This window comes from Rhynchophorus ferrugineus, unplaced genomic scaffold, assembly GCF_030347505.1.
Source record: "Rhynchophorus ferrugineus isolate W39M unplaced genomic scaffold, kcgeb_rfMv2 rfM6, whole genome shotgun sequence".
Classification (NCBI taxonomy): Eukaryota; Metazoa; Arthropoda; class Insecta; order Coleoptera; family Curculionidae; genus Rhynchophorus; species Rhynchophorus ferrugineus.
The window spans coordinates 41,138,883-41,160,715 of record NW_027472585.1 but is presented as its reverse complement, the minus strand read 5'-3'; the positions used below and the strand labels follow the sequence as shown (position 1 = coordinate 41,160,715).

The following is a 21,833-nucleotide window of genomic DNA, read 5'->3' as shown; positions in this document are numbered from 1 at the left end:
ATTTCCGCGCCAAATATTTATAGGTAACCTAAGTCAAAAAGCTGAAAATTTATAAACCCAATAACCTAGGTTAAAGTTTAAAAAGTACATAAAAAATAAAAATCAAAATATTTACAGAGACACTGAGATGGCTGAAGCAACCCCGACTCGTCGTACATCGCGACAGAAGAAACCAAGTTTAAAAGCAATGGAGTCACTTTATATATCGAAATTGAAAACGTCTGGTTTTGTTGCTACAGTTAGTAGTAGTGACGAGGAGTTCTATTTTAGCGACGATGCTATTGATTCAAGTTCAGAAAAGCCAAAGCTATTGCATGAGAACGAAAATGTGCTTGGCGAAGAGATATTTACATTCCAAAAAAGAAAACAGAGGGAAAGTTTAGCCCTGAAAGTGGCAGAAGTTCAAAAAACACCTCATATCGAAAGAGCAAAGATGAGACACAAGTTAAAGGCTGTTTTCGAAGATAGCGAAAGTGAATATGAAGCCCCTTCAGAAACAGAAAGTTCTGACAGTGAAGAATCTACCCAACCATCAGACGAGTCTGAGGATTCAGCAGAAGATAAGAAAAAAGTGAAAAAACCTTTAGGAAATATTAAATTCAGTGATGCCAAAGCACAAGTTTCTACCAGAGGAAGAAAAATAATTCCTAATAGTAAATATGCCATAGACACTGAAGAATATTTTGCAAATAGTTCAAGTAAAATTAAAACATCAAATAATACTCTTGATAAGTTGGAAACACCAAGATTAGCTCAATATCACTTACAAAAACTGTTATCAGGTATGAAGTTAACAGATGAACACAGTTCAGCTATTCAGAAACTGACGGAAATAAATCAATCATCATTTAAGAAATGGTTATTTATATTAAATCAGAATTTTAATATACTTTTATATGGTTTGGGATCAAAAAAATCTCTTTTGACCAAATTTCAAAATGAGTACTTATCAGATATGCCTGTTATTGTAATTAATGGATTCTTTCCTACCTTATCAATTAAGAATATAGTTGATAGTATTATTGTGGATTTATTGGAGATATCTGATGCCCCCACAAACCCAAATGATGCTTGTGATGTCATAGTTAATGAGTTTAGAATGATACCAAATAGTCATTTGTACCTTATAGTACATAATATAGATGGTGAGACTTTAAGAAATTCAAAAGCTCAGTCAGTTTTAGCCAAACTGAGTTCCGTAGAAAATATACATTTAATTGCCACAATTGATCACATTAATGCCCCATTAATTTGGGATCACAGTAAGCTCAGTAAATTCAATTATGTCTGGTGGGATGTGACATCATTTTTACCATACACTGAAGAAACGTCATTTGAAAGATCAATGATGGTTCAACAATCAGGAACACTGGCTTTGTCTTCTCTACGCAATGTGTTCCTTTCTTTAACACAAAACTCGAAAGCCATATATTTAAAATTAGCTCGCCATCAAATCGAAAATTACAGTCAATACTATCAAGGAATGGCTTTCAAAGATCTGTACATGGCCTGCAGAGAATCTTTCATTGTTAGTTCTGATTTAGCTTTAAGGGCACAGCTCACTGAATTCATAGACCATAAAATGGTGAAGACAAAACGATCCGTCGAAGATGGAACTGAATATTTAATTATTCCTTTGGCTAATAATTTGTTGCAGAAATTTATGGAAGAAAATGCATAAATTTAGTATATTTATATGTTAATTCTAAATAATGTATTATTAAATATATTTAAAATATTTTCATAAATAATTTAGTAAAAAAGTAAATTTATTGGTTTTCATCTAGCCTTCCAATCAACTTCCGATGGGTGAACAAAATGAAACACATCATCTGAAATTAATTTTTTTATTATAAGAATCACAAACCTTCAAATATTTATTCTTGTTTAACATCTTCACTTTTATGATATTTCCCCATGTGTAGTTTTAAATGATGTTTATATCTAAATGTTTTACTACATATTTCACAATGGAAGGGCATTATTTGTGAGTGGATTCTCATATGTGTCTGAAGTGTAGACCTTTGATTAAATGCCTTTTTACATATCTAAAACAGAATGGTACATTTATCTCACTTGAAATCTTGAAAATGAATGGACCCTTTCTTGAAATTACTCAATAGATGGTGAAACTGGATAAAGTGAAATTGTAACGCAAAACAATTTGAAAAACCAAAGGATTAGAATGAATTAAATCATATTTAAAATTAAATTACATCAGATAAATGTCTGTTATAACAATTTTACCACTGCTATTATATACGCATTTGTTATTAAATATATCAAATATTAAGATGTCAAATTATAATCAATAGTCTATGGTTTTATTCTACTAATTTGAGTTGTACCTCACACTTAAAATCCTTATTGCCATTATGTATTAACTTGTGTCTCTTTATGCTGGTTCGGCATGTGAACTTCTTGTCACAAATATTGCAAACAAATCTTTTTATTCCACTCTGCTTCTCTTGGTGTCTTTTAATATGAGACTTTAATCCCCTAATGCTATATAATTTTGAACAAACAGGACATGGTTCTTTCTAAAAAAAATAACTTAAAATAGTAACAACAATTATATAAACTATAACAACTTCCATTATCACCATACCTCACCATGTACATCTCTTTTATGTCGGAACAAGGCACTACTGCTTGTAAAGGCACTACTACATAATTCGCACATAAATGGTTTTTCCCCTGTGTGTTTCTGCCTAATATGAATGTGCAGTTGATCTAAATTGATAAAAGCACAGCTGCAAAATTCACATTTGTTCCTCTTCTCACCAGTATGAATTTTTTTATGTGTATAAAAATAACTTGATGATCTAAAACAAAAAAGAAAACACCTACCATATACAATATCTAATCTTCATTTATCCATCTTACGCAAATGATTTTCCACAAATCTCACATGTAAAAGGTCTTTCTCCAGTGTGAATTCTATTGTGATAGTTTAAGTCATATTTTCTGGCAAATTTTTTATTACATGTATTGCACTTAAATTGTTTTTCACGATGCTTGTAGATTATATGAACATTTAAATGATCTGCTTTTTTAAATGATTTCTGGCACTCTTTACAATAATGCAGCTTTTTTGAATTTAGTTGTCTCCTTTTAACAATGTGTTCTTCCTTTTCCACCTGATCATGTTTCTGATCATCAGGAAAAATATTTTTATTACAGTCACCAGAATCTATTGTGCCATAGTCACTTGATGGATCATCATTGTCACTGTACTCGCTTTTTATTGATCTTATTTCTACAGCAGAAACATTTGTTTTTGTTTCTTGAACAGGTTCATTTTCGTCATGGTTTTGAGTCAGTGTTTTTAGTTTCTCATCAGATTCAATAATTTGTTTTCTAAAATTATAGCATATGTTTAATTTATTGAAACATGATTTACATATATACTGTTTTAAGTCATTGTCTGATACCTGAAACAGTTATTTATTTACCAAAAATATATATAAACACTACTTTTAAAACATGGAATGTCAATAAATGACTGAAGAAACTTACTTTAATACTTGATAACTGAACGATACCGATCAAAATAGTAACGTCATTGTTTAATTGATTTTCTATGTCTATTTTATCTTGTTCAATTAAATCAAGTAAACAAATTCTACATATCACCATAATTTTCTGTTTTTGTTTATAAAAGATTGACGTTTCACTGTCAGTCTTCTTCTTTTGCTCCTTAAGGTTATTTCATAGAAAAAAATTATTTGAAATATTTTAAATGAAAATATGTGATAAACAAACGGCAAAACCGGTATATTTGCCCTATATATTTTTTAATGTTTATATATTGTTAGTTATAAACTTTTTCTATTAGTTTTAATTGGTATTTTCATGCAATCTTCTCCTCTACCTAAATTTTTAAAATTAAATATTTCTTTTTAAAAATATATTTATATTGTCACCTAATAATTTAATATTATGTTGCTTCTCTAAGTGCCTTCTTCTGGATGTGAAGTTTATAATTATATTACAATATTCACAGGTATATTTTTTCTTACTAATTTCTGCAGTGCCTTCTTGTACTTGGTGTCTATGTAAATGTTTCTTTAAAGCATAATCTCCTAACATTTTCCCACATTTTTGACATGGTTTCTTCTAAAATGACAATGAAATCATAAATCAAATATTTTAAAATATATCTAATTACTTCATTATGAAGTTCCTTTAAATGTCTTTGTAAAGTTCTGTTACATACAAAAGTTGCACTACATATTTCACATAAATATGACCTTTCACCTAAAAAACTTTAAATATATTTCAATAATATTTAATATTGTAACACATACCAGTATGCCACATTTTAATATGATTTTCTAGAGCAGACTTATCTACAAACTTCTTGCCACAATAATTACAAGTTCCCAATACAACTTTATCATGTAATCGCCTTTTGTGAACATAAAAACTAGCTTGCTGACTAAAATCTTTGTTACAAATATTACAATGGTATGGTTTTTCTCCAGTATGTGTCCTGTTATGAACAATGAGGTACTCTTTTCTGGTAAACTTTTTGGAACACAAAGCACAGCTGTATATTGATGATTTTACCAATTCTTTATTTTTACATGTGTGAGCTGCAAAATTCTAAACATATACTTGTCATTAAAACATCACCAATTAATCAAAATTATGTTCACCTCTTCATCTTTAATTTTGATTCCACAATATTTACATTCATTCCCAAAAGATTCTTTAACTAGTTCAGTACCTTGATGGACTTGTTTCAATCGATCTTCATTGTAAATTGATTTTAAGATGCTATCTTTTATTTCATTTAAGTCCTGTTTATGTTTATTGTACACTTTTGTAGTGTTACATTTATTAAAATGTTTTTTGGAAGATAAAATAAGACGACGAAAATTCAGAGATATTTTTAATAACTTAAAGCACTTTTTGCACACATATTGTGGACTAATAATTTGATCAGAATACTGCAATAAATATTTGTAAAAAACAAAAATAACGAATAATTATGCATATTTCTACCTGACATGAAATTAATTCTTCAATAGCTTGAAGAACTGTGGATGAATTTATAATATTATTATCGATAGAGTGCGCATTATTTTCACTAATTTCCTTCAAACATATTAGGCAAGTAAATAAGGTCATTTTCTAAATTGATTTAAAGGTAAATCTAAAATAAACAAACCAAATTAGTATTTGGCACTAACTTAACAGTATAATATTACACAGGGTGTTATTGTGAAACATATAATTAAAGAAGATTTGACATTATCGACGCATGCGCTTTTGGCAGTTCGTCAGCTTTTCATGATAGTGTTTTCCTCTCAGCCATGTTGACCCGTCTGAGACCGATTTTCCATCTCTTAACAAAAATTTGAGTCCATTTTTTATATCGGACACTATGCCCAAGTGTGATGCAAAAACTAGATATATTCCAGCCACATTTGCTTGGACTTTGCTTATTGTAGCAACAACTTTATTCTTCTATTACCCGTAAGTTATTTGGATGATTGATGGTTACGTTTTTGTATTTTGAAGAGTTTCTAAACGAAATTAAACCCTTTTCGTTCCTCGTGCATGATCTAATTTGCTAGCACAATTATTAATTCTTGGGCGATATAAAACATGCTGCTGTTTGGAAAAAGCAATGACCTGAGATGTCAATGTAGAGGTGTTTCCCAATAATATTTTTTGTATATAGTGTAATTGAGCCAGTATTTGTTTTTCTAGGAATATACTGTTTCCAGTTTTTCAGAATACAGAATTTTTACTGTTCTTAAATTAAGTATTCTATTTTTACTAATCAGTATAGTTACTAGTATAGTAGTTTATGGTTTTACTTTACTACTAGAGTATAATTGAAGATTATATGGTGACTTAGTTATTACTTACAATTCTTGAAGTTGTGTATGATTAGTGTGATTAGGTATTAAAATTTTGCAGAAATCATGCATTTTGTATTATGACTAATTTTTTATCATAAAAAATTTATGTATTTCAAATTTACATTTTAGGGCTCAGTATTATCTCCCACAACATCCATGGGTTCTTGCATATCAAGGGGTCATTACATTTTTTGTATTGGCCAACTTTACACTAGCCACATTTATGGATCCAGGGATAATACCTAAAGGTACCTCAAAAAATTAACATATTAACAAACATAATTTCAATCACTTAATCTTAAGCCCCACCTGATGAAGACAGAGATGATGATTTTCGAGCTCCATTGTACAAAAATGCTGAAATTAATGGAATTACTGTTCGAATGAAGTGGTGTGTTACCTGTAAATTTTACAGACCACCAAGATGTTCACACTGTAGTGTTTGTAATCACTGTATAGAGGTAAGTGTTGTAAAATGTCATAGTAATATAAACTTGTGAATATGGTCCATTAAGAATGAGCATGGCTAAAGAAAACCTCACTCATCTTTTTATTTTCATTAAAAATAGACACACTTCAAAACAGTCAAGTCATTATGAGCTTCCTTAATTGCTAACGTGAGGTCAGTTATAAATAATGCAAAGAATAAGTAAAAATAATACTGATTTAAGAACACCGTTTCCTGATGAAAATAGAATTTTCAATACAAAGTGAGTTTTTGTAGTTTGTGTTTCTTTTTTTTTTAATTTTATTTGTAAACCAGCAAAATCTTGGCATTCATAATCAAAATGTTTTTATATCATTGATGTTATTTTTATACTATTACGATTGGGAATAATACATTATCAGATTATTTCTTAGAAACAATAGAATATCATTTGAAATTATTGAACTTTGGTAGTTCAGGAATATAGTGATTATTCTAGCCTCAGATAAAAAATGAGTGTTTCATATGTTTCAAGGCTCCTTGATAATTAGATAAATTTAAAACAAATCTAATTAATTAATGATTCACATTCAGTTCTTGAAATATTTATTTTAATCAAGTAGTCATGTTTTTATGGTGCTGTTTTATAAATAAACGATTTTTTTATGTTGCAGACTTTTGACCATCACTGCCCATGGGTCAATAATTGCATAGGACGAAGGAATTACAGATTTTTTTTCTTTTTTCTAATTTCACTTAGCATTCACATGATTAGTATATTCGGCTTAAGTCTGTTTTATGTACTGCGGTATGAAGGAGTTATATCGGACACTGAACCTATCATTTCGTATCCTTTTTTAAAAATTCTATTATATGATTTTACAGAAAGAAGTTACATGGATTTTAGAAAGTTAAAAAAGCATATTTTATCGATATTTGTTTGGTTTAATAAATATGTTATTTTATTGAAACGTTTCGAAAATTTAACCTGTTGGACTTGGTTTCGAAAAAGGTCTTAAAACAAATGCTTTCTGATAATTTATGCTAGATTTCTCTTAAATTTTTATAATAATATAGCTCGTTATTGTGGTCTCGGAATTTTTGTCAAAATGAATTTTTTGGAAATTTGATCATTATACTCGGTTACTCAATTGATTACTACAGGATAAATATATTCTTGGGGTATTTTCTGAGCTTGAGAGGAGTAACTACTTGCCTCACTACTGAAAATATATTGGTCATTCGCCAGTCTTCATAATTTGCTGAAAATTGATGTCTGATATCCTAAAGGGGGATCAAGGTCCATGGTTCAGAGATAAAAAATATGATTTTTTAAACATATTTAAACCCATGTAACCTTTTAAAGAATGAGAGAAGCAATGAATCATGGATTCAGCTAGGGAACGATATATTTCTTTAACAGCAACTTGCAGCATAGTTCTTATGGCAATTGTAGCAATCCTATCTGTTCCTATATTTGGTCTTACGGGCTTTCATATGGTACTGGTGTCCAGAGGACGAACGACGAACGAACAGGTCACTGGGAAATTCAAAGGTGGATACAACCCGTTTTCGAGGGGTTGTTGGCACAATTGTTGCTATACACAATTCGGACCTCAATATCCTAGGTGGGTACACGGTTATTTCGTTGTTTTTTGTTTTGTTGATTTCACTTATTTTTTAAAATCTTACAGCTTGATAAAGCAGCATAAATATAACGACAAACGAAAACACTGTCCCCATGGGCCTATTGCGACAATTACGAACGACAGTCAAGTAAAAACTTACATGGATAACAGTAATGGTGTAAGGAACATAAATTCAAATGCTTACAATAAGGTAAACATATCAATTTTCTTTTTACTGCATTCTAATATTATTAGGATCCGTTTTGGTTTGTATAATATTTGTTGTACAAACAATTCGTACAAATTTTCATTATTTCCTACACGTTTTTCCCAACTCTGTTAACACAAGGAATATGTGTGCTTATTAAGACTATCCATTGTTTTACCCATTTTTATACTAATTTGGTTTTCTGGAAGCTTTTATTGCTGTTATTGATGCTGCAGAATTTCTAATTCTTCACCAATCCTTAACGCCGTCGACGATAAGGTATAATTGTTCTAGTGGCATACATATCTTCATGCTGATGTTTCCATCTTCACCACAACCTCTGTTATAAATTGGTTGTCGCATGTTGAAGAAATAATTTCATTTCTAGTATGTTCTCGCAAAAGATAAATGCAAAATTTACATAACTAGAATTATTCCAGCTTATAAATGAAACACTACTATAGGGTGGAGTCTTAGAACTATGACAAAATTGACGAAAACCAGGATTCCAGAAAGATTGATTTTAGTCCGGATTATCCTTTTACATCTTACAAAATGAAATGTTCTTATATCTGATTTATTCTTCTAACTATGAATGCCACTTTCTGACTGAATGAATGATAATTTAGTCATAAATGAGTGGATCATTTAATATCATGTAGAGAATTGTTTATTGAATGTGTCTTGTAGTGGATGACTTTACTTCCGTTACTCGCTATTATTGGTGTTTTCCACAGTAGTACTTCTATTAGGTTATTCGGCTGACCTTGATATTTCATAGCAGTATCATTTGATTTTAACATTTTATATTATATCATTCTTTCTCGGTTTTGTGATATTAAGGGATTTTACATTGACATTAAAATAACGACTAGTAAGTGTCACTTAGTTAATTTCTGGTCCTAATGTGCGGTTTACATAACTCACTTCACACGTTAAACAGTTTGTGTAGTTTTTTTGTGACCATCAGCGTTGTTGACAAAATGATAAAATTTGATGGAAGGTTAATTCTTGCGCCACCCCTGTAATTAAAATATTGAATCGATGAAAAATATTTGTATTCTTATGTTAAATTAATTACGATTATAATGTAATGCCCGGGTACTAGATTAGGCTTTGCGAAAATTGCTTGAAGCTGCGAACCATTCATAAAGTATACTAATGAAAATCCTAACAGTAAAATAATATATATTGATCGATTGTTCTTGTATTTTGTATACTAGATTATAGTACCCAACAGATGGATGAACTTCTAGGATTTCATTACCTCTTTTCTTTACCAATCGTTAGTAACAAACTAAATGTTATTTACTGCTATATTATTCAATGTAAATAAAAATATTAAAAATATACTTCTTCACATACTAAAATACTTAAATATACAAAATATTTTCTTGTCTACCCAATGGTGTGTTTATTAATTCATTAACTGACATTCTCTGTATATGCAGAGGTGTAGTTCTTATATTAACTCTTAATCGGAATCGTGGGTCAATTTGGATACCAGTTGTTACTAATACCAGATGAAATGATTGAAACTGCACACACAAGGTGTGAGAACATAACGTACAAGTGCGATAGATGCTTTAAATTCTGTAAAACGTGAACGACATGTAGAAAGAAAACTCTTATGTAAATATTGATATTAATTTGATACTTTTAGATCCTTTTTAGACATTCAGTCAGTAAATTTTGGTTTGTTTTTAATTGATTTACTAAAGAATCTTTAATTATGTTAAAGAGAATATAGGTAAAACCCCATGATATGAGTTGTCTTAATTGTTTCCATATTTCAATCTGTGTTTGTTCACTTAACAGATGTCACCCGGCAGGGATGCTCTAGACATTGACATGGAACCGTCGGCATCCCAATCGCAAGACTGCGAACCAACTCCGCCCCTTCAGAGGCACGGTTCGAAAAGTAACTTCTTCCTCCCGCCTACTTCGATGGGAGGACCATCCCAACTCATGGGTCCTATGAATCAAATGGGCGGCGAGGACTCTCCCGGCCGACACCCTGGTATTAGGAGTATCCATTATCCTCCTCGAGGTAGTCCTCATCCGAGACCTAGAGGAATGGACGGTGGTAGAGGTGGTACACCTGATAGTTTAGGTAAGTTTGTTTTACGTTTTGTAAGTTGTAAGTACTAGACGACTGGTATGTCTCTATATTGTTAGGTTTAAGAAGGGGTCTAACCCAGGGTTTATTAAAATGAAATTAGTAGCACAATCTAGAATGTTATCTTTGGAGTTTGGACCGTTGTTATAGGAGATAAATACGTGGTTTGCTATTTATATTTCTACTTCTAGTTCTGGATACAGGTTCACTTACGAATTATTCAAAATGTCAACGACAACCTACCAAAACCATATAATGTGTTTTTCCTACAATCCAACCTTTGCTATTTATGACAACTTTTAACTGCTATATTAAGTTGTGTGTAAAAATATACTATCAATTAAAAAAATTAAATGAGGATGTGCCTCTACCTGAAGTGGGTGGATATACTTTTGTTGCATTTTTTATTTAGCCAAAAGTTTCTCAAACCCTTGTAGAGGAAGATTGACTTATCCCAGATATCAGAAATATCAAAAGGATTAAGCTCTGTTGTGAGTCCTTGCGCTCCTTGTCATCCTTTGACGACTCACTTCTGTTTATTCTTACATAGATAAGAACTTTCGGACTATCCGTAGTAGATCCAGTTGATAAATAGTTTTCTAGATATAGCCAATAGTCAACAGTTTAGGTATTAAAACTGTTGTTTACAAAACGACTAGTATATTACGGATATTTGTAAATTCTTGCTGTTCGAAATGTCAACACTTATTACCTTTTTTCTTTTTTATTAACTACTATAATATTAGGTCTATTATGATCGACACGCTGCTCTGTAAGCACTGTACGGTACGGTGCGTATTGATAATACGGAACTTTCTTTGATTGGCCCAGTTTATAAGTGAGTTCCTGGCGGACCACTTTAACTACCAAATCATATCGCTGTTTATATTTGGTATATGCAAGCATCTGGCAGCCCCCTGTAATATTCTCTATTCTTTTACAGCTGTGATATTCATATCTATATTTTCCATCGTAAATCATAGGATATTTATGTCCCCAAACAGTAGTTCGACGCTATAATGTTGACATAATCCTGGCAAGCCTCTACTCTTTGTGTGCTTCTATTTTTTCTTCATTCGTCTCAAAATATTTTTCAATGTTGTTTTCTTTAAGGATAAATGAGTAAAGCTATCGGCTTGGCATATTGTCCTATGTAGCAGTGATGTTTCGAATACTTTTATGAAATCATTTCTTAGATTAACTAGGTCCTTGTTGATTTATTTTATCATTTCATAGGTCCCCAAAGAGCGTCACCTACGATGCAGCAAAGAATCAAAGCCCTTGGAGTACCCACGCCCTTGGCTATGTCTAGTCCTGTGAGAAGGTAAGATAATATAATTTGATGGGATTTCATTGTTTTTCTTTTTTTATAAATCAGAAGTGATAGACCGCATTTTAAGTCTTAAATAATATAGCAATAAATTACATCACATGTACTTAAGTCTTGTAAATAGTATCCTTATTTTCGAACGTATTTTATTATAGTATACACATTTTGTTTTTTTTCCCACATGTAAATATAGTTTTTATATGTATTGTATACGTGACTCCCTTAATAAAGGCAGGTCTACATGTTTTTGTCTATTTTTTTTTATATCAACCTGTCGTAGATGTTTGTTTTTATTCAAAGTTTTAGGTGTTTTTCTGGTATGATAGAACTTTATAGCTTTAATTATTCCATTTTAATGAGCTAATGCTGACCGAATTAAAAGGTGGCTTCAGCAAACTATGGAAAGTTCTTCCACTCCAAAGAAATATCCTACATTATGCATGTATTTAATCTTTTGATATTAACCATCATTAATAATAAATGTGGTCTGTGAAACTTTTGGTAATGGGTTTGGTTTTTGTGTAAAGTGTTAACCTTGGAAAATTGAGCTTAAACCGAGATGGGCATTTTTTAATAGTAGGAATTGTTAAGTTTTTTAGGAGGTTTGATGTTTATTGATTTATAAAAATTTTTTTGACATCCAATTTTTTAGTCTTATACACTTATATGTTTATTTATGTTGCACTAAAATACTATGATTATGAGCAGGTTTATTAGGTATCAAACACAAAATATCAGTATGATGTTCGCTTTGGTGACGGTTTTATGTATTAAATGTTTGTGTGGGAAGTTGCAGATTTGTTTAGTAATGTAGCTGTGGTAGCAGATATCGACTTTAATTTACCTCGCTTAACTTCAGTTTAGGTGATGCGGGTAAATATAATTTCATTTAAAAATAAATCTCCTAGTATATATTATTTGCACAAAAATAGTTTAATAATTATATAGTTGGGAAGATAGAGTTGTCCATTCGTTGTGTTTTTTTTTCACAATATGTTTGAAAATTCATTAGTAAATACTTTACATTTTCTTAACACTATTTTTTAATACAATTTTTTCAATTTTCTCGAATTAATCGATATTTTCTTTTAAAATATCCTCATATATGCTAGTTCAACGGCATCAAATCGTGTTTGGCGCTGGCAAACGTACAACTAGTTATTACGTAATAACGCAAACAAACGATTTGATTGGCTGCAAAAGATGTTTGTTTACCAGTAATCAAATTTCACAAACATATAAAATCAGCGCCTCTAACGGTGGATTATAAAACAATACTTTACAAACCGTCTATAAGTTGAACCTCACTACAAAGAGAAGCCGTCATAGTTGCTCAAAAGCTGTGTTAATTATCATATAAATACGTCGCATTTATATTTAATAGGAGTCTTTATTGTATATAAGTGTGTTAAATTTAAATATTGGTTAAATATTAGGATCAGGAATTAATTCTTATCAGTATTAGCCGTTAAGTCAATGTCTAATATGGTATGTTAACTTTTTACCCACGACTTGATTCAAGTTCTTTTCGTGTTTAATTTCAAGAAATGGTGGAAGTTAATTATGCGACATTTATGTAATTATGTATAGTTGTGAAGTTCTGTTAGACTTTTTTTATAATGAGATAGTCCCGGCGAGCCATCAACAATACATTTAATACGGAATATCTGGTCAAGCTTATACCGATGGAATCCAATATTAAGGAGTGCTGTACAAGGTGATAAGTGTGAATAAGGAGCTGTTTCAGAAGAAACCAGAAATCGCGAATAATGAATGTAAAGTTATGACAATATAAAGCAAAGGGTGGTGACATGTGCAAAGGTAACTTTTATGCGGCTAGAAAACTTATTTGGTAGCTATGTCTCTGGATTACTGAAAAATTAAATTATTAAAATACAACTTTTTTCTCGATAAATGCTTATTCAAGGTGAAAATTGATAAGAATCAAATCCTGGTCCTCAATTGCTCCGATTACGATATAAATCAGCCCATCTCAGGTATTCGTTGTTTTCCGTGATGTTTGTGACCCGTTCTCTCTGTCCGGGTAAGTATACCAGGTGTTCCTAGGTTACCAAACGTTTTAAGAGACTACCTCCCATCCTCATACCTCATCGATACGACCACGCCCATCACACCGGCCGGCCGTTACTCCCATCGCATCAAGCCGCGCGGAGCGTCGACAACCGCCCCGCCCCCCGTCTCACTCTGTCTCGTTTTACAGGTGGACCTGACCGGCTGCCTGACCGCTTGATCCCCATCTCCCGATCCCCTCTCCTCCCCCGCCACCCGCCAGAAAGAGGCGGAGGCGTTCGAGAAGCGTCGGCGGCAGCGGCTCGCGTCTCTTCGGGGCCGTCCCGTCGTTTCTCGAACGCGTCCCTGTAGTCGCTTGTGCATTTCGCAGATCCAACCCCAGCACGCCCACGCAGCCGCGTAGACCCGACTTCATAGGAGTGGTGTACGCGCCCAACCAACCCACCGTCGGGGCTTACTACGAGTACCAGCCGTCGGAGGGGTCGCAAGCGATGCGCTCGAACCAGACGCAGAACCACGTGCAGTACGGCGGCAGTCCGCAGAGGCGGTTCATGTCGGAGGGCGAGCTGGTGCGGCAGGAGCAACAGCTGAGCTACCCGAGGTCGAACAACACGGTGGACAACATACGGGAGTTGGCGAATTCGCCCCAGCGAGGCGTTTACATGTGGAAAGATCAATCGCCAGGTGAGTGTTTGCAATGCAAAAAATATAATCGACGTTTGAAAATAAAGTTTTTTCAGGATAAAACCCTCTGTAAAATATTCTACATTCAAATCACAGTTCAAGTCATACAAATCTTTTACACAAGGGTCTAATTCTCCAAACGCCTAGCACGCAACGTTATCAGATCTTGTAAATCATATAGTTCTTCCAGTAAAACAGCCAATGCAACGTTGTCTCATCAAATTTAAGTTTTCGTTTATTTTGACTCTGATTTGGTTCGGACGCATCAGACTTCATTCTATCTCTTTTTAACTACAGTAATGCTTTTTTATCTTAGAACTCCAACAATCTGCCCAATAAGTATTATTATATGATTTCCGTTATACAATATAATTATACTGACATGTAGAAGATCGCTTCAGTAAGTGATCTGCTGTACAAACTTACAATCTACATCTTGTCTAGATACTATTCTAACTTATTCTAAAGTATATCCTAACTTATTATAAGGGCTATTCTAACTTATTTTAGAGATTATTATATCTCACTCTATTTGTCTATTAATCAGTTCGTATGGTAGTTTGCATTTGAGCCTACGCACATCACTGTCATCGCGCACATTTTAACTGTTTGGCGAGTGCATTGGGATTCACTAACAGTCTTTCAGGGTACTTTGCACTAATACTTCAAATCACACTCTTTATGGGTTCTAAGGGGATATCGCGCTGAATTAGCTTGTTAGAGACGTAATGTTGCGAGGCATCGACGATGACTCGCAACACTTTATTCTGGAACCTCTGAAGGATAGTTATGTTAGATTTGCCAGTAGTATCCCACAGTTCAATACCATAGCAGAAAAACCTTGTTATCTAAGGGTAATTTAGATTTACATCCTATCAGCCAACACATTTTTTTCGGTGTTAAACGTCGATAAATACACATTCTCAGATATTTAACATTATCTGCTTGCGGTTCATAATAATAAGTTCATAAATATTCATTTTTACTGAGGGACAAGTTCTTCTAAAAAGGGTGAATGTCATATGGGTAGATTTTGTCTCATTTCTTTTAATACGCCGTGTTTTCAACCACAATTCCGCTTTCTTTAGATGAAGTTGGAGGTTTCTGGTGGGTGATATTGAATCCTCGGAGTAATGCTTATTAGTAAAATGGGAAAGAAAAATGATCCGAATTTAACAGGAATTTTACGTTTTTTAAACTGAATTTGGCAATACGTTCGACGGTGTTGATGACGTGCATTAGCTGTTAATACTAATTACTAATTAAACTGAAATTTCATTTGAAACTTCTGTTCACACTTTTCGGTACAATTTTCATCTTGTATAATATAATAAATGCTATATGAAAAACCTTTTATAAACATTTAATTTAAAAATAAGTTTGAAAGTTAAAATCGATAAAATAAAACAATATGTAAAATAACAAATATAATTTATTTATCAATATATAAGCATTACAATAACAAACAAAAGTTATATTTAGATATAAATAAAATTGTTCTATGTTGAAAATTTACACTTTTTTGTTACATATTGATATAAATAATATTTTATATTCAATATGACTCATTGTAAATTGCATAAACTCAATTGAGTCATAAGAATATAAATTATGTTTATAAATTAAAACAGGTTAACATTTAAGTGGTGTTACCTCCTATCAAAGAGATATTGTTTACAGAAAAAAAACTGCCAATATTTTGAGTTGGAGGAAACATTTTCGTTGCCAAACAGTGTCATAAACATTTTAATATTGTAGGTTACCCGCCATCGGTTCAGCAACCAGATTTCTATAGATCTAACCCAACTAGTCCCACGCAGCAGCAAATCTATCCACCGCAGCCTAACACGCGCACTTACCATCCCGCCATGAGAGGTGGTGTAGCGGTATATCCCCCACCTAGTCCACAAATTCACCGAAAGCTTGGGGCCAGTACGCCCACCGTCGGAGATAATAGGCGGCGTCCCATGTCATTTGTGAGGTAATTAGTTGAAGTAGTAGTGATATATAGTTGATAATCTGTTGTTTTCTTTTCGACACTATTATTGAAACGGGTAAATACTTTGAAATCATTGCTACTGAAAGCAACTTCGATTAAATGGTGAAGGTGATGGTTTAGATATAATCCTTTTAATCAGGCTCTACTGGAAAATCTATTGGTTGACTTATAAAGATAAAATAGGTCCATCCATACAGTGCTTGAAAGATGAGATAAAGTAGCGGCTATTGATCAACAACACAATAAAACTTATCAAAAAAATCCTTTAAATGTTATTTATAGGTCTGATATATACAGCAAATAAAAAGAGTAAAACAATCTTACATCTTAAATTTGACACATGTGGGTCATTATCATGAGTCCATGTCAAAAAGAAACCAACAGATGGTCGTATAATATTGCACAATCTAATTTAATGGTTAATTTTTAATCCAGAGCTTTAGAGATGTCAGACAATGTCGACATGTCTCCTCAGGGGTCCCAATGCTCATCACATCCTATGACACAGCGACCGTCTACACCAGATCGTACAAGCGTCTACGATATGAACTATGAGATTTCCGTATAGGGTTGGCGTGGGCACTCTTGTCGCAGGTAAATTGATTTGAATTTATGTACATTGAGATATACCGACAAGTAACACATCTCCAGGTTTATTAGAAGTTGAGTTGAAATATACCAAAAAAAGGAAATATCTAAGGATGAAATTATTATTAGGACCGGAATTTCTTTTCGTGCTAATACCATTCGATCTAAAACTTAAAAGTACGAGGGTGGTTCAAATATGATCGAGACAAATACTCCGACACGTTTATTTGCTATTGAAAAAATTTACAAAAATGTACAGTTTTTCTAGGTATTTCCCATCACTAGTTACGCATTTTGTCCATCTTTCCGGAAGTTTTTGATGCCGGTATCGAAGAATTCCTTGGGCAACTCGGACAAACATGGGGTAGTCGCAGGGTGATATATCCGTACTGTAGGGGGATGTTCCAGTACCTCTCACCCTAATTCCGATATTTTTTCGAGCGAGAGAAGGGCGGCATGAGGGCGCGCGTTATCCTGGAGAAGAATCGCACTTCGTGCTGAAATGCTCCTCCGTTTTGAGCGATAAGCGGGTTTCACGTGTGTTTTCAGAATGGGGGTGCGTTGGGTGCGCAGGAAATCGACGTACAGCACGCCCCGCCGGTCCTAGAACATCGTGCACAGAACCTTATCCGCGGACTTGATTGTCTTCGTTTTGACTGGCATCCCTTCCTTCCTCGTCCTTCCTCCATTCTTTACCGATATCTTGCTTTCGGGAGTGTAATAATGTACCCTTGTCTTGTGTGTAGTGAACAGTCGCGTTAAAAAACCGTCCCTCTCCGCCTTGTATCGCATTAGAATGCGGCAACAAACTTTCAACCGTGTAAATTTTTGTTCGAAGTTCAACAGTTTAGGAACCCATCGCGCTATTTTGCGATATTGAAGGTGTTCGTGGATGATAGACTTTACACTGCCAATACTGATGCAGAGTTCAGCCGAAATGTCTCGAACATTCATCCTACGGTCCTCCAAAATGAGTTGTACTACGCGGCGAATGTTGTCTGGTGTGATGCTTGTTCGCTGCCATCGTTGAATACTTTGGCCCATTTAAACACGGCAACCCTACTCAGGCACTCACTACCGAACTGATTTCGCAAACGTAGAAACATATCCGTCTTTTTAACGCCTTCTCACACAAAAATGAATAACAATACGTTGCGCTACAGCGGTCGGCACTTAACGTTCACTCATGGTCGTAGCACGCGCGTGAAACATGCGCGCCATCTACAGTGTTTGTCTCCATTACATTTGAACCACCCTCATACTTATAAAATAATAACATTAAACACTGAAAATAATTTCTTACTATCCTAATAGTCCAATCGAGTCAACATTGGTTTTTGTTTTGTTTTAGGGACGATTGAGTGCCTGATTGCATTGTTTCTCTGTATCAGAGACCACACCCTATTGATTAGGGTTAGATTTTTTTTATATATATGTTCACCGTTAAGCTAGATAACGAAGACATGAACCGTTAGATCTGTTTTCAACGATCCGGACCGGTGGAACCTCGACTGATTACGATTAAAGGAGAAATCGAGTGCTCGGCCAAACCAGCTACTACGACAGAAGTGAATCAAGGAGCGCTAGATTTCGCGCGACTATTGAAAACAGATCTGCCTGATTGGGAGAGTTTTGGCGACGATTCTCAAAACTCCAGGGCTTGCAGTAAACATTCCGTTTACGTAGGTTTACGTAGCCCCATATATCCCCCTTCACATCCCCCCTACAGACCCCCTTAAAGTAGGGACCGAGTCCCCCTTGATGTTACGATCGAACCATTTCCCTGATGATGAACATTTTTTTCGTGACGTACAGAGTGACTTGAAGAAGAATTTGTTTTGATTTTTGTTTTCTTGAGATTATTCCTGTGTCATATCGGGTATGTTTTAGTTGAAAAGAAAATTATTTTATATATGTATAAAGTCTTAATATGGCAAGGTAATTCGAAAAAATAAAATTTACGTTGAATGTATATTTTTTAGATCACAGTGAAGGTGCTATCTTTTCTAGTTCCTACGTTAAGCTATCACATACTCTTATTTCTCGTGCACTGTACCACTTTTTTTTAAAATAAGTTGAAAGTGTGATTTTTTTAAATAGGTGTATCTTCTATGTTATTAATAATTTTTGTTGTATATATTATGTTGCGTTATTAATAAATTATTTAAAAACATGTGAAATTAACAAGTGTCCGATCAAAATCAAGTCATTTATTAACGATAGTTGATGAATTTTAATGTACATAACTAGGAGAAAAATGTGAATGGATTATTTAGATAGATATAAAAGTGGGTGTACATTTTTTTTCTATATCTATTAAAAAAAAGATACAAATATCTGTGTAGTCCATCTCTGGTTAGTTAGGTTTATATACCGAAAATTCGAAAGGACGGGGCCTTACTCCGAATAGAAGCGACATCGCCCGGTCCAGTCAATCGCAGCGGACAAAACTATCTTCCTCTCAAGGGTGACGTTATAAATATAAAAGTGCCAAATTAAACTTAGTACAAAATCCAACTGGTGGGATTGAAATTTCGTACTTCCCCGGCGATTGTAAAGCAAATGGGGCCCCGTCCGCTCGGTTTTTACTTAAAACGAAATTAACCCATCCTCTTACCCGCTCCCTCTTAGAATGTAGATGTCCGATCCCCATTAAAACCAATCGATCAGATTTTCAAGACTTCTATTTCTCACGGTCGCCGAAGCGGATATTCTAAAAGCCTTACTTTTAATGATAACAAAGTAGGTTTTACAAGAGTGTTCCGTTGTAATTAGGGTCGTGTGAGGATTATTTACCGTCGAGTGACAAATAGAATTTTTCAAAAATGATTGTTGCAAGAAAGACTTGAACATATTTTATTACAGAAAAATAAATAAATATAAATAGCATTTTCATAGGTTTTTTTTTCTTTGCTTTCCATCGGAATCGCGTATTCGGAAAGAGAGAAGAAGGTATTTATATCTTGAATGGTCAGCCTTTCTGAAATTGAAAATTCAAATACCTTATGACTTTTTTTCTTTTTCAGTGTACTTATACGTTTATATCGTTTTTGTTAAAAACCTGATTAAAAAATAAACTATAAAAATTAAGACGTGTTTTAATTTACCCTAAGAAAGAGTTGGCCGCGGTTATAAATTTACTTTTGTTACTGTCATTAATTCAATGGACATATGAGACCAAATATCTCTCGAGATAACCAAAATCCAAACATACATACATATATAATAATAAACAAGCTATTAAAACAATTATACAAACATCTCGTTGTTACTAAACCCATTATAGTCCAAGTCTAGTGATATTTGTTCCACTGCCTATAAGGTGTGTTCAAAAAGTTTCAGGATATTTTATTTTTCTAAAAGAATTTTATTTATCTACATTAATGTTGTATTCTTCAAGATTTTCTAATTTAAGGAACATAAAAAAGTCACATGGGGTTAAGCCTTGTTAATATAAGGACTGAGACATGATTACACTTTTTTTGTCAAGCAGAGCCATGCATTTTTAATATAGGCTTCACTTGTTCCTTTAATTCATTATAAAATTGTTCAGAATGCAGTTTAATCTCTGTATTTATTGATGTACTATATGTTTTAATAATAAAATAAATGACTAAGTAAAGCATTAAATGTGATATATAAAAGTACAACTACAATCAAAACATATTAATGAGTTTAAACGTTGCATAATCACAGCACAGAGGCATAGTAGTTGCTAGTAGCATTTCTAAATCCATTTGTATGCAAGATCCAATAATGAGAACAAAAATTGATGGAAATGATATTATTTCCTATTGTTTTGATTACAGTTAACTATATATTGAATTCTCTTAATATTAACACATATATAGATGCCTGTAATATAATTAGTTATTTATTTAAACAGATTCCTGGAATATTTCATTATAGCTCTCTGTACTGTGTTTCCCTACTTTACAATTTTCTGTATTACTTTGAGTTACATTACAGATTTCTGTAATACGTATTTTTAGTAAGTTCGTAAACGTCTTATAAGAGGACGCCACGCAGAATTCATAAAATTTACTATCTTATACAGATTTCTGTAATGTTGATATGGCCTTAGTACAATAGTTTTGGCATAGATGGCACCACCGAGAAAAATGTTTTTGGGATAAGTATTATAAGGGATATGCAATATTTTTATTTATGCGTAGAAGGATAACGCAATTAGTTTTAAATAGAGTTTTTTTGGTTTATTATTGAGTTTATATATTCAAATTTATTTTCGACAGTTTTTCCTTTAAAGCGTATTATTTTGGTCACAATGAGTTATATCTTGTTGATTGGTTTCAGAATAAAAAACCTGTTATTATCCCATATCTATTATTATTTTTTCAATATTCACTAAAATTCATTAAAAATAATAATAATAATAAATCAGACTTACACTGCCAATATTTACTAAATCATTAAAATTGGCAGTATGTTTTAATTTTAGAAGAAATAAAACAAATGATATTTAGAAAAAGCACTTTTAATTTTATTGATTATATCTTTTTTTAACTTAAGAAATAAATTTGCTAGAAATAAATAAATAACTGCTATAGTAAAACGCTTATATACACAAAGGAATACAAAATATTAATTTCTTCTTAGCCTCAGGCTGTTTTTATAACTTCGACATCTTCTAATTAGTTCAAATTTTCGGTACCTCATGCAGTGCCATTGCGGTACTTGATGCATCGCAAGTAGCGTCTGAAAATGACAAAAAGTTTTTCAATGTGGTTGGGTTAAGTTAATTTAACTTTAGAGGTTCAATATTGCCAAAATAGAGGTCATGTTCCAGTGGATAATTCATCATTCACAAATTAAATTAAAGTGGCCAATTTTATTTACTAATATATCTCATATAAAATAATTTTATGATTGAACAATTGAGATAATATTACGTCTGCTATATATATTATATCTATAATATTAAA

The 21,833-nt window shown here is 32.9% G+C and overlaps 4 protein-coding genes across 5 annotated transcripts; 2 read left to right on the top strand and 2 right to left on the bottom strand.

The window, feature by feature from the left end:
- The first annotated feature begins 33 nt into the window (after positions 1–33).
- On the top strand, positions 34–1,768 carry Orc2 (Origin recognition complex subunit 2). The gene has a single exon (XM_076407420.1). The coding sequence runs from the start codon at positions 128–130 to the stop codon at positions 1,679–1,681; it is 1,554 nt and encodes a 517-aa protein (XP_076263535.1). The 5' UTR covers positions 34–127; the 3' UTR covers positions 1,682–1,768.
- Positions 1,769–1,833: 65 nt separating this feature from the next.
- Positions 1,834–3,765, bottom strand: LOC143198293 (uncharacterized). The gene is made up of 5 exons (XM_076407423.1): positions 3,520–3,765; positions 2,887–3,434; positions 2,609–2,825; positions 2,349–2,540; positions 1,834–2,048 (listed from the first exon to the last, which is right to left on the bottom strand). The coding sequence occupies exons 1-5, from the start codon at positions 3,637–3,639 to the stop codon at positions 1,878–1,880; spliced, it is 1,248 nt and encodes a 415-aa protein (XP_076263538.1). The 5' UTR covers positions 3,640–3,765; the 3' UTR covers positions 1,834–1,877.
- On the bottom strand, positions 3,686–5,211 carry LOC143198294 (uncharacterized). Its single transcript, XM_076407424.1, has 6 exons — positions 5,011–5,211; positions 4,662–4,955; positions 4,311–4,608; positions 4,172–4,260; positions 3,927–4,119; positions 3,686–3,874 (listed from the first exon to the last, which is right to left on the bottom strand). Exons 1-6 carry the CDS (start codon positions 5,134–5,136, stop codon positions 3,819–3,821), a joined length of 1,056 nt encoding a protein of 351 aa, XP_076263539.1. The 5' UTR covers positions 5,137–5,211; the 3' UTR covers positions 3,686–3,818.
- A 57-nt stretch (positions 5,212–5,268) lies between these two features.
- On the top strand, positions 5,269–19,980 carry Zdhhc8 (Zinc finger DHHC-type containing 8). Of its 2 annotated transcripts, XM_076407419.1 has the most exons (12): positions 5,269–5,484; positions 6,006–6,124; positions 6,180–6,337; positions 6,978–7,150; positions 7,737–7,931; positions 7,998–8,142; positions 9,958–10,252; positions 11,495–11,582; positions 13,990–14,303; positions 16,062–16,284; positions 16,738–16,896; positions 18,242–19,980. In XM_076407419.1, exons 1-11 carry the CDS (start codon positions 5,393–5,395, stop codon positions 16,868–16,870), a joined length of 1,935 nt encoding a protein of 644 aa, XP_076263534.1. In that variant the 5' UTR covers positions 5,269–5,392; the 3' UTR covers positions 16,871–16,896; positions 18,242–19,980. The 2 variants fall into 2 exon arrangements, with proteins under 2 accessions (XP_076263534.1, XP_076263533.1); XM_076407418.1 differs by having other exon boundaries at positions 7,737–8,142.
- The last annotated feature ends 1,853 nt before the right edge of the window (positions 19,981–21,833 follow it).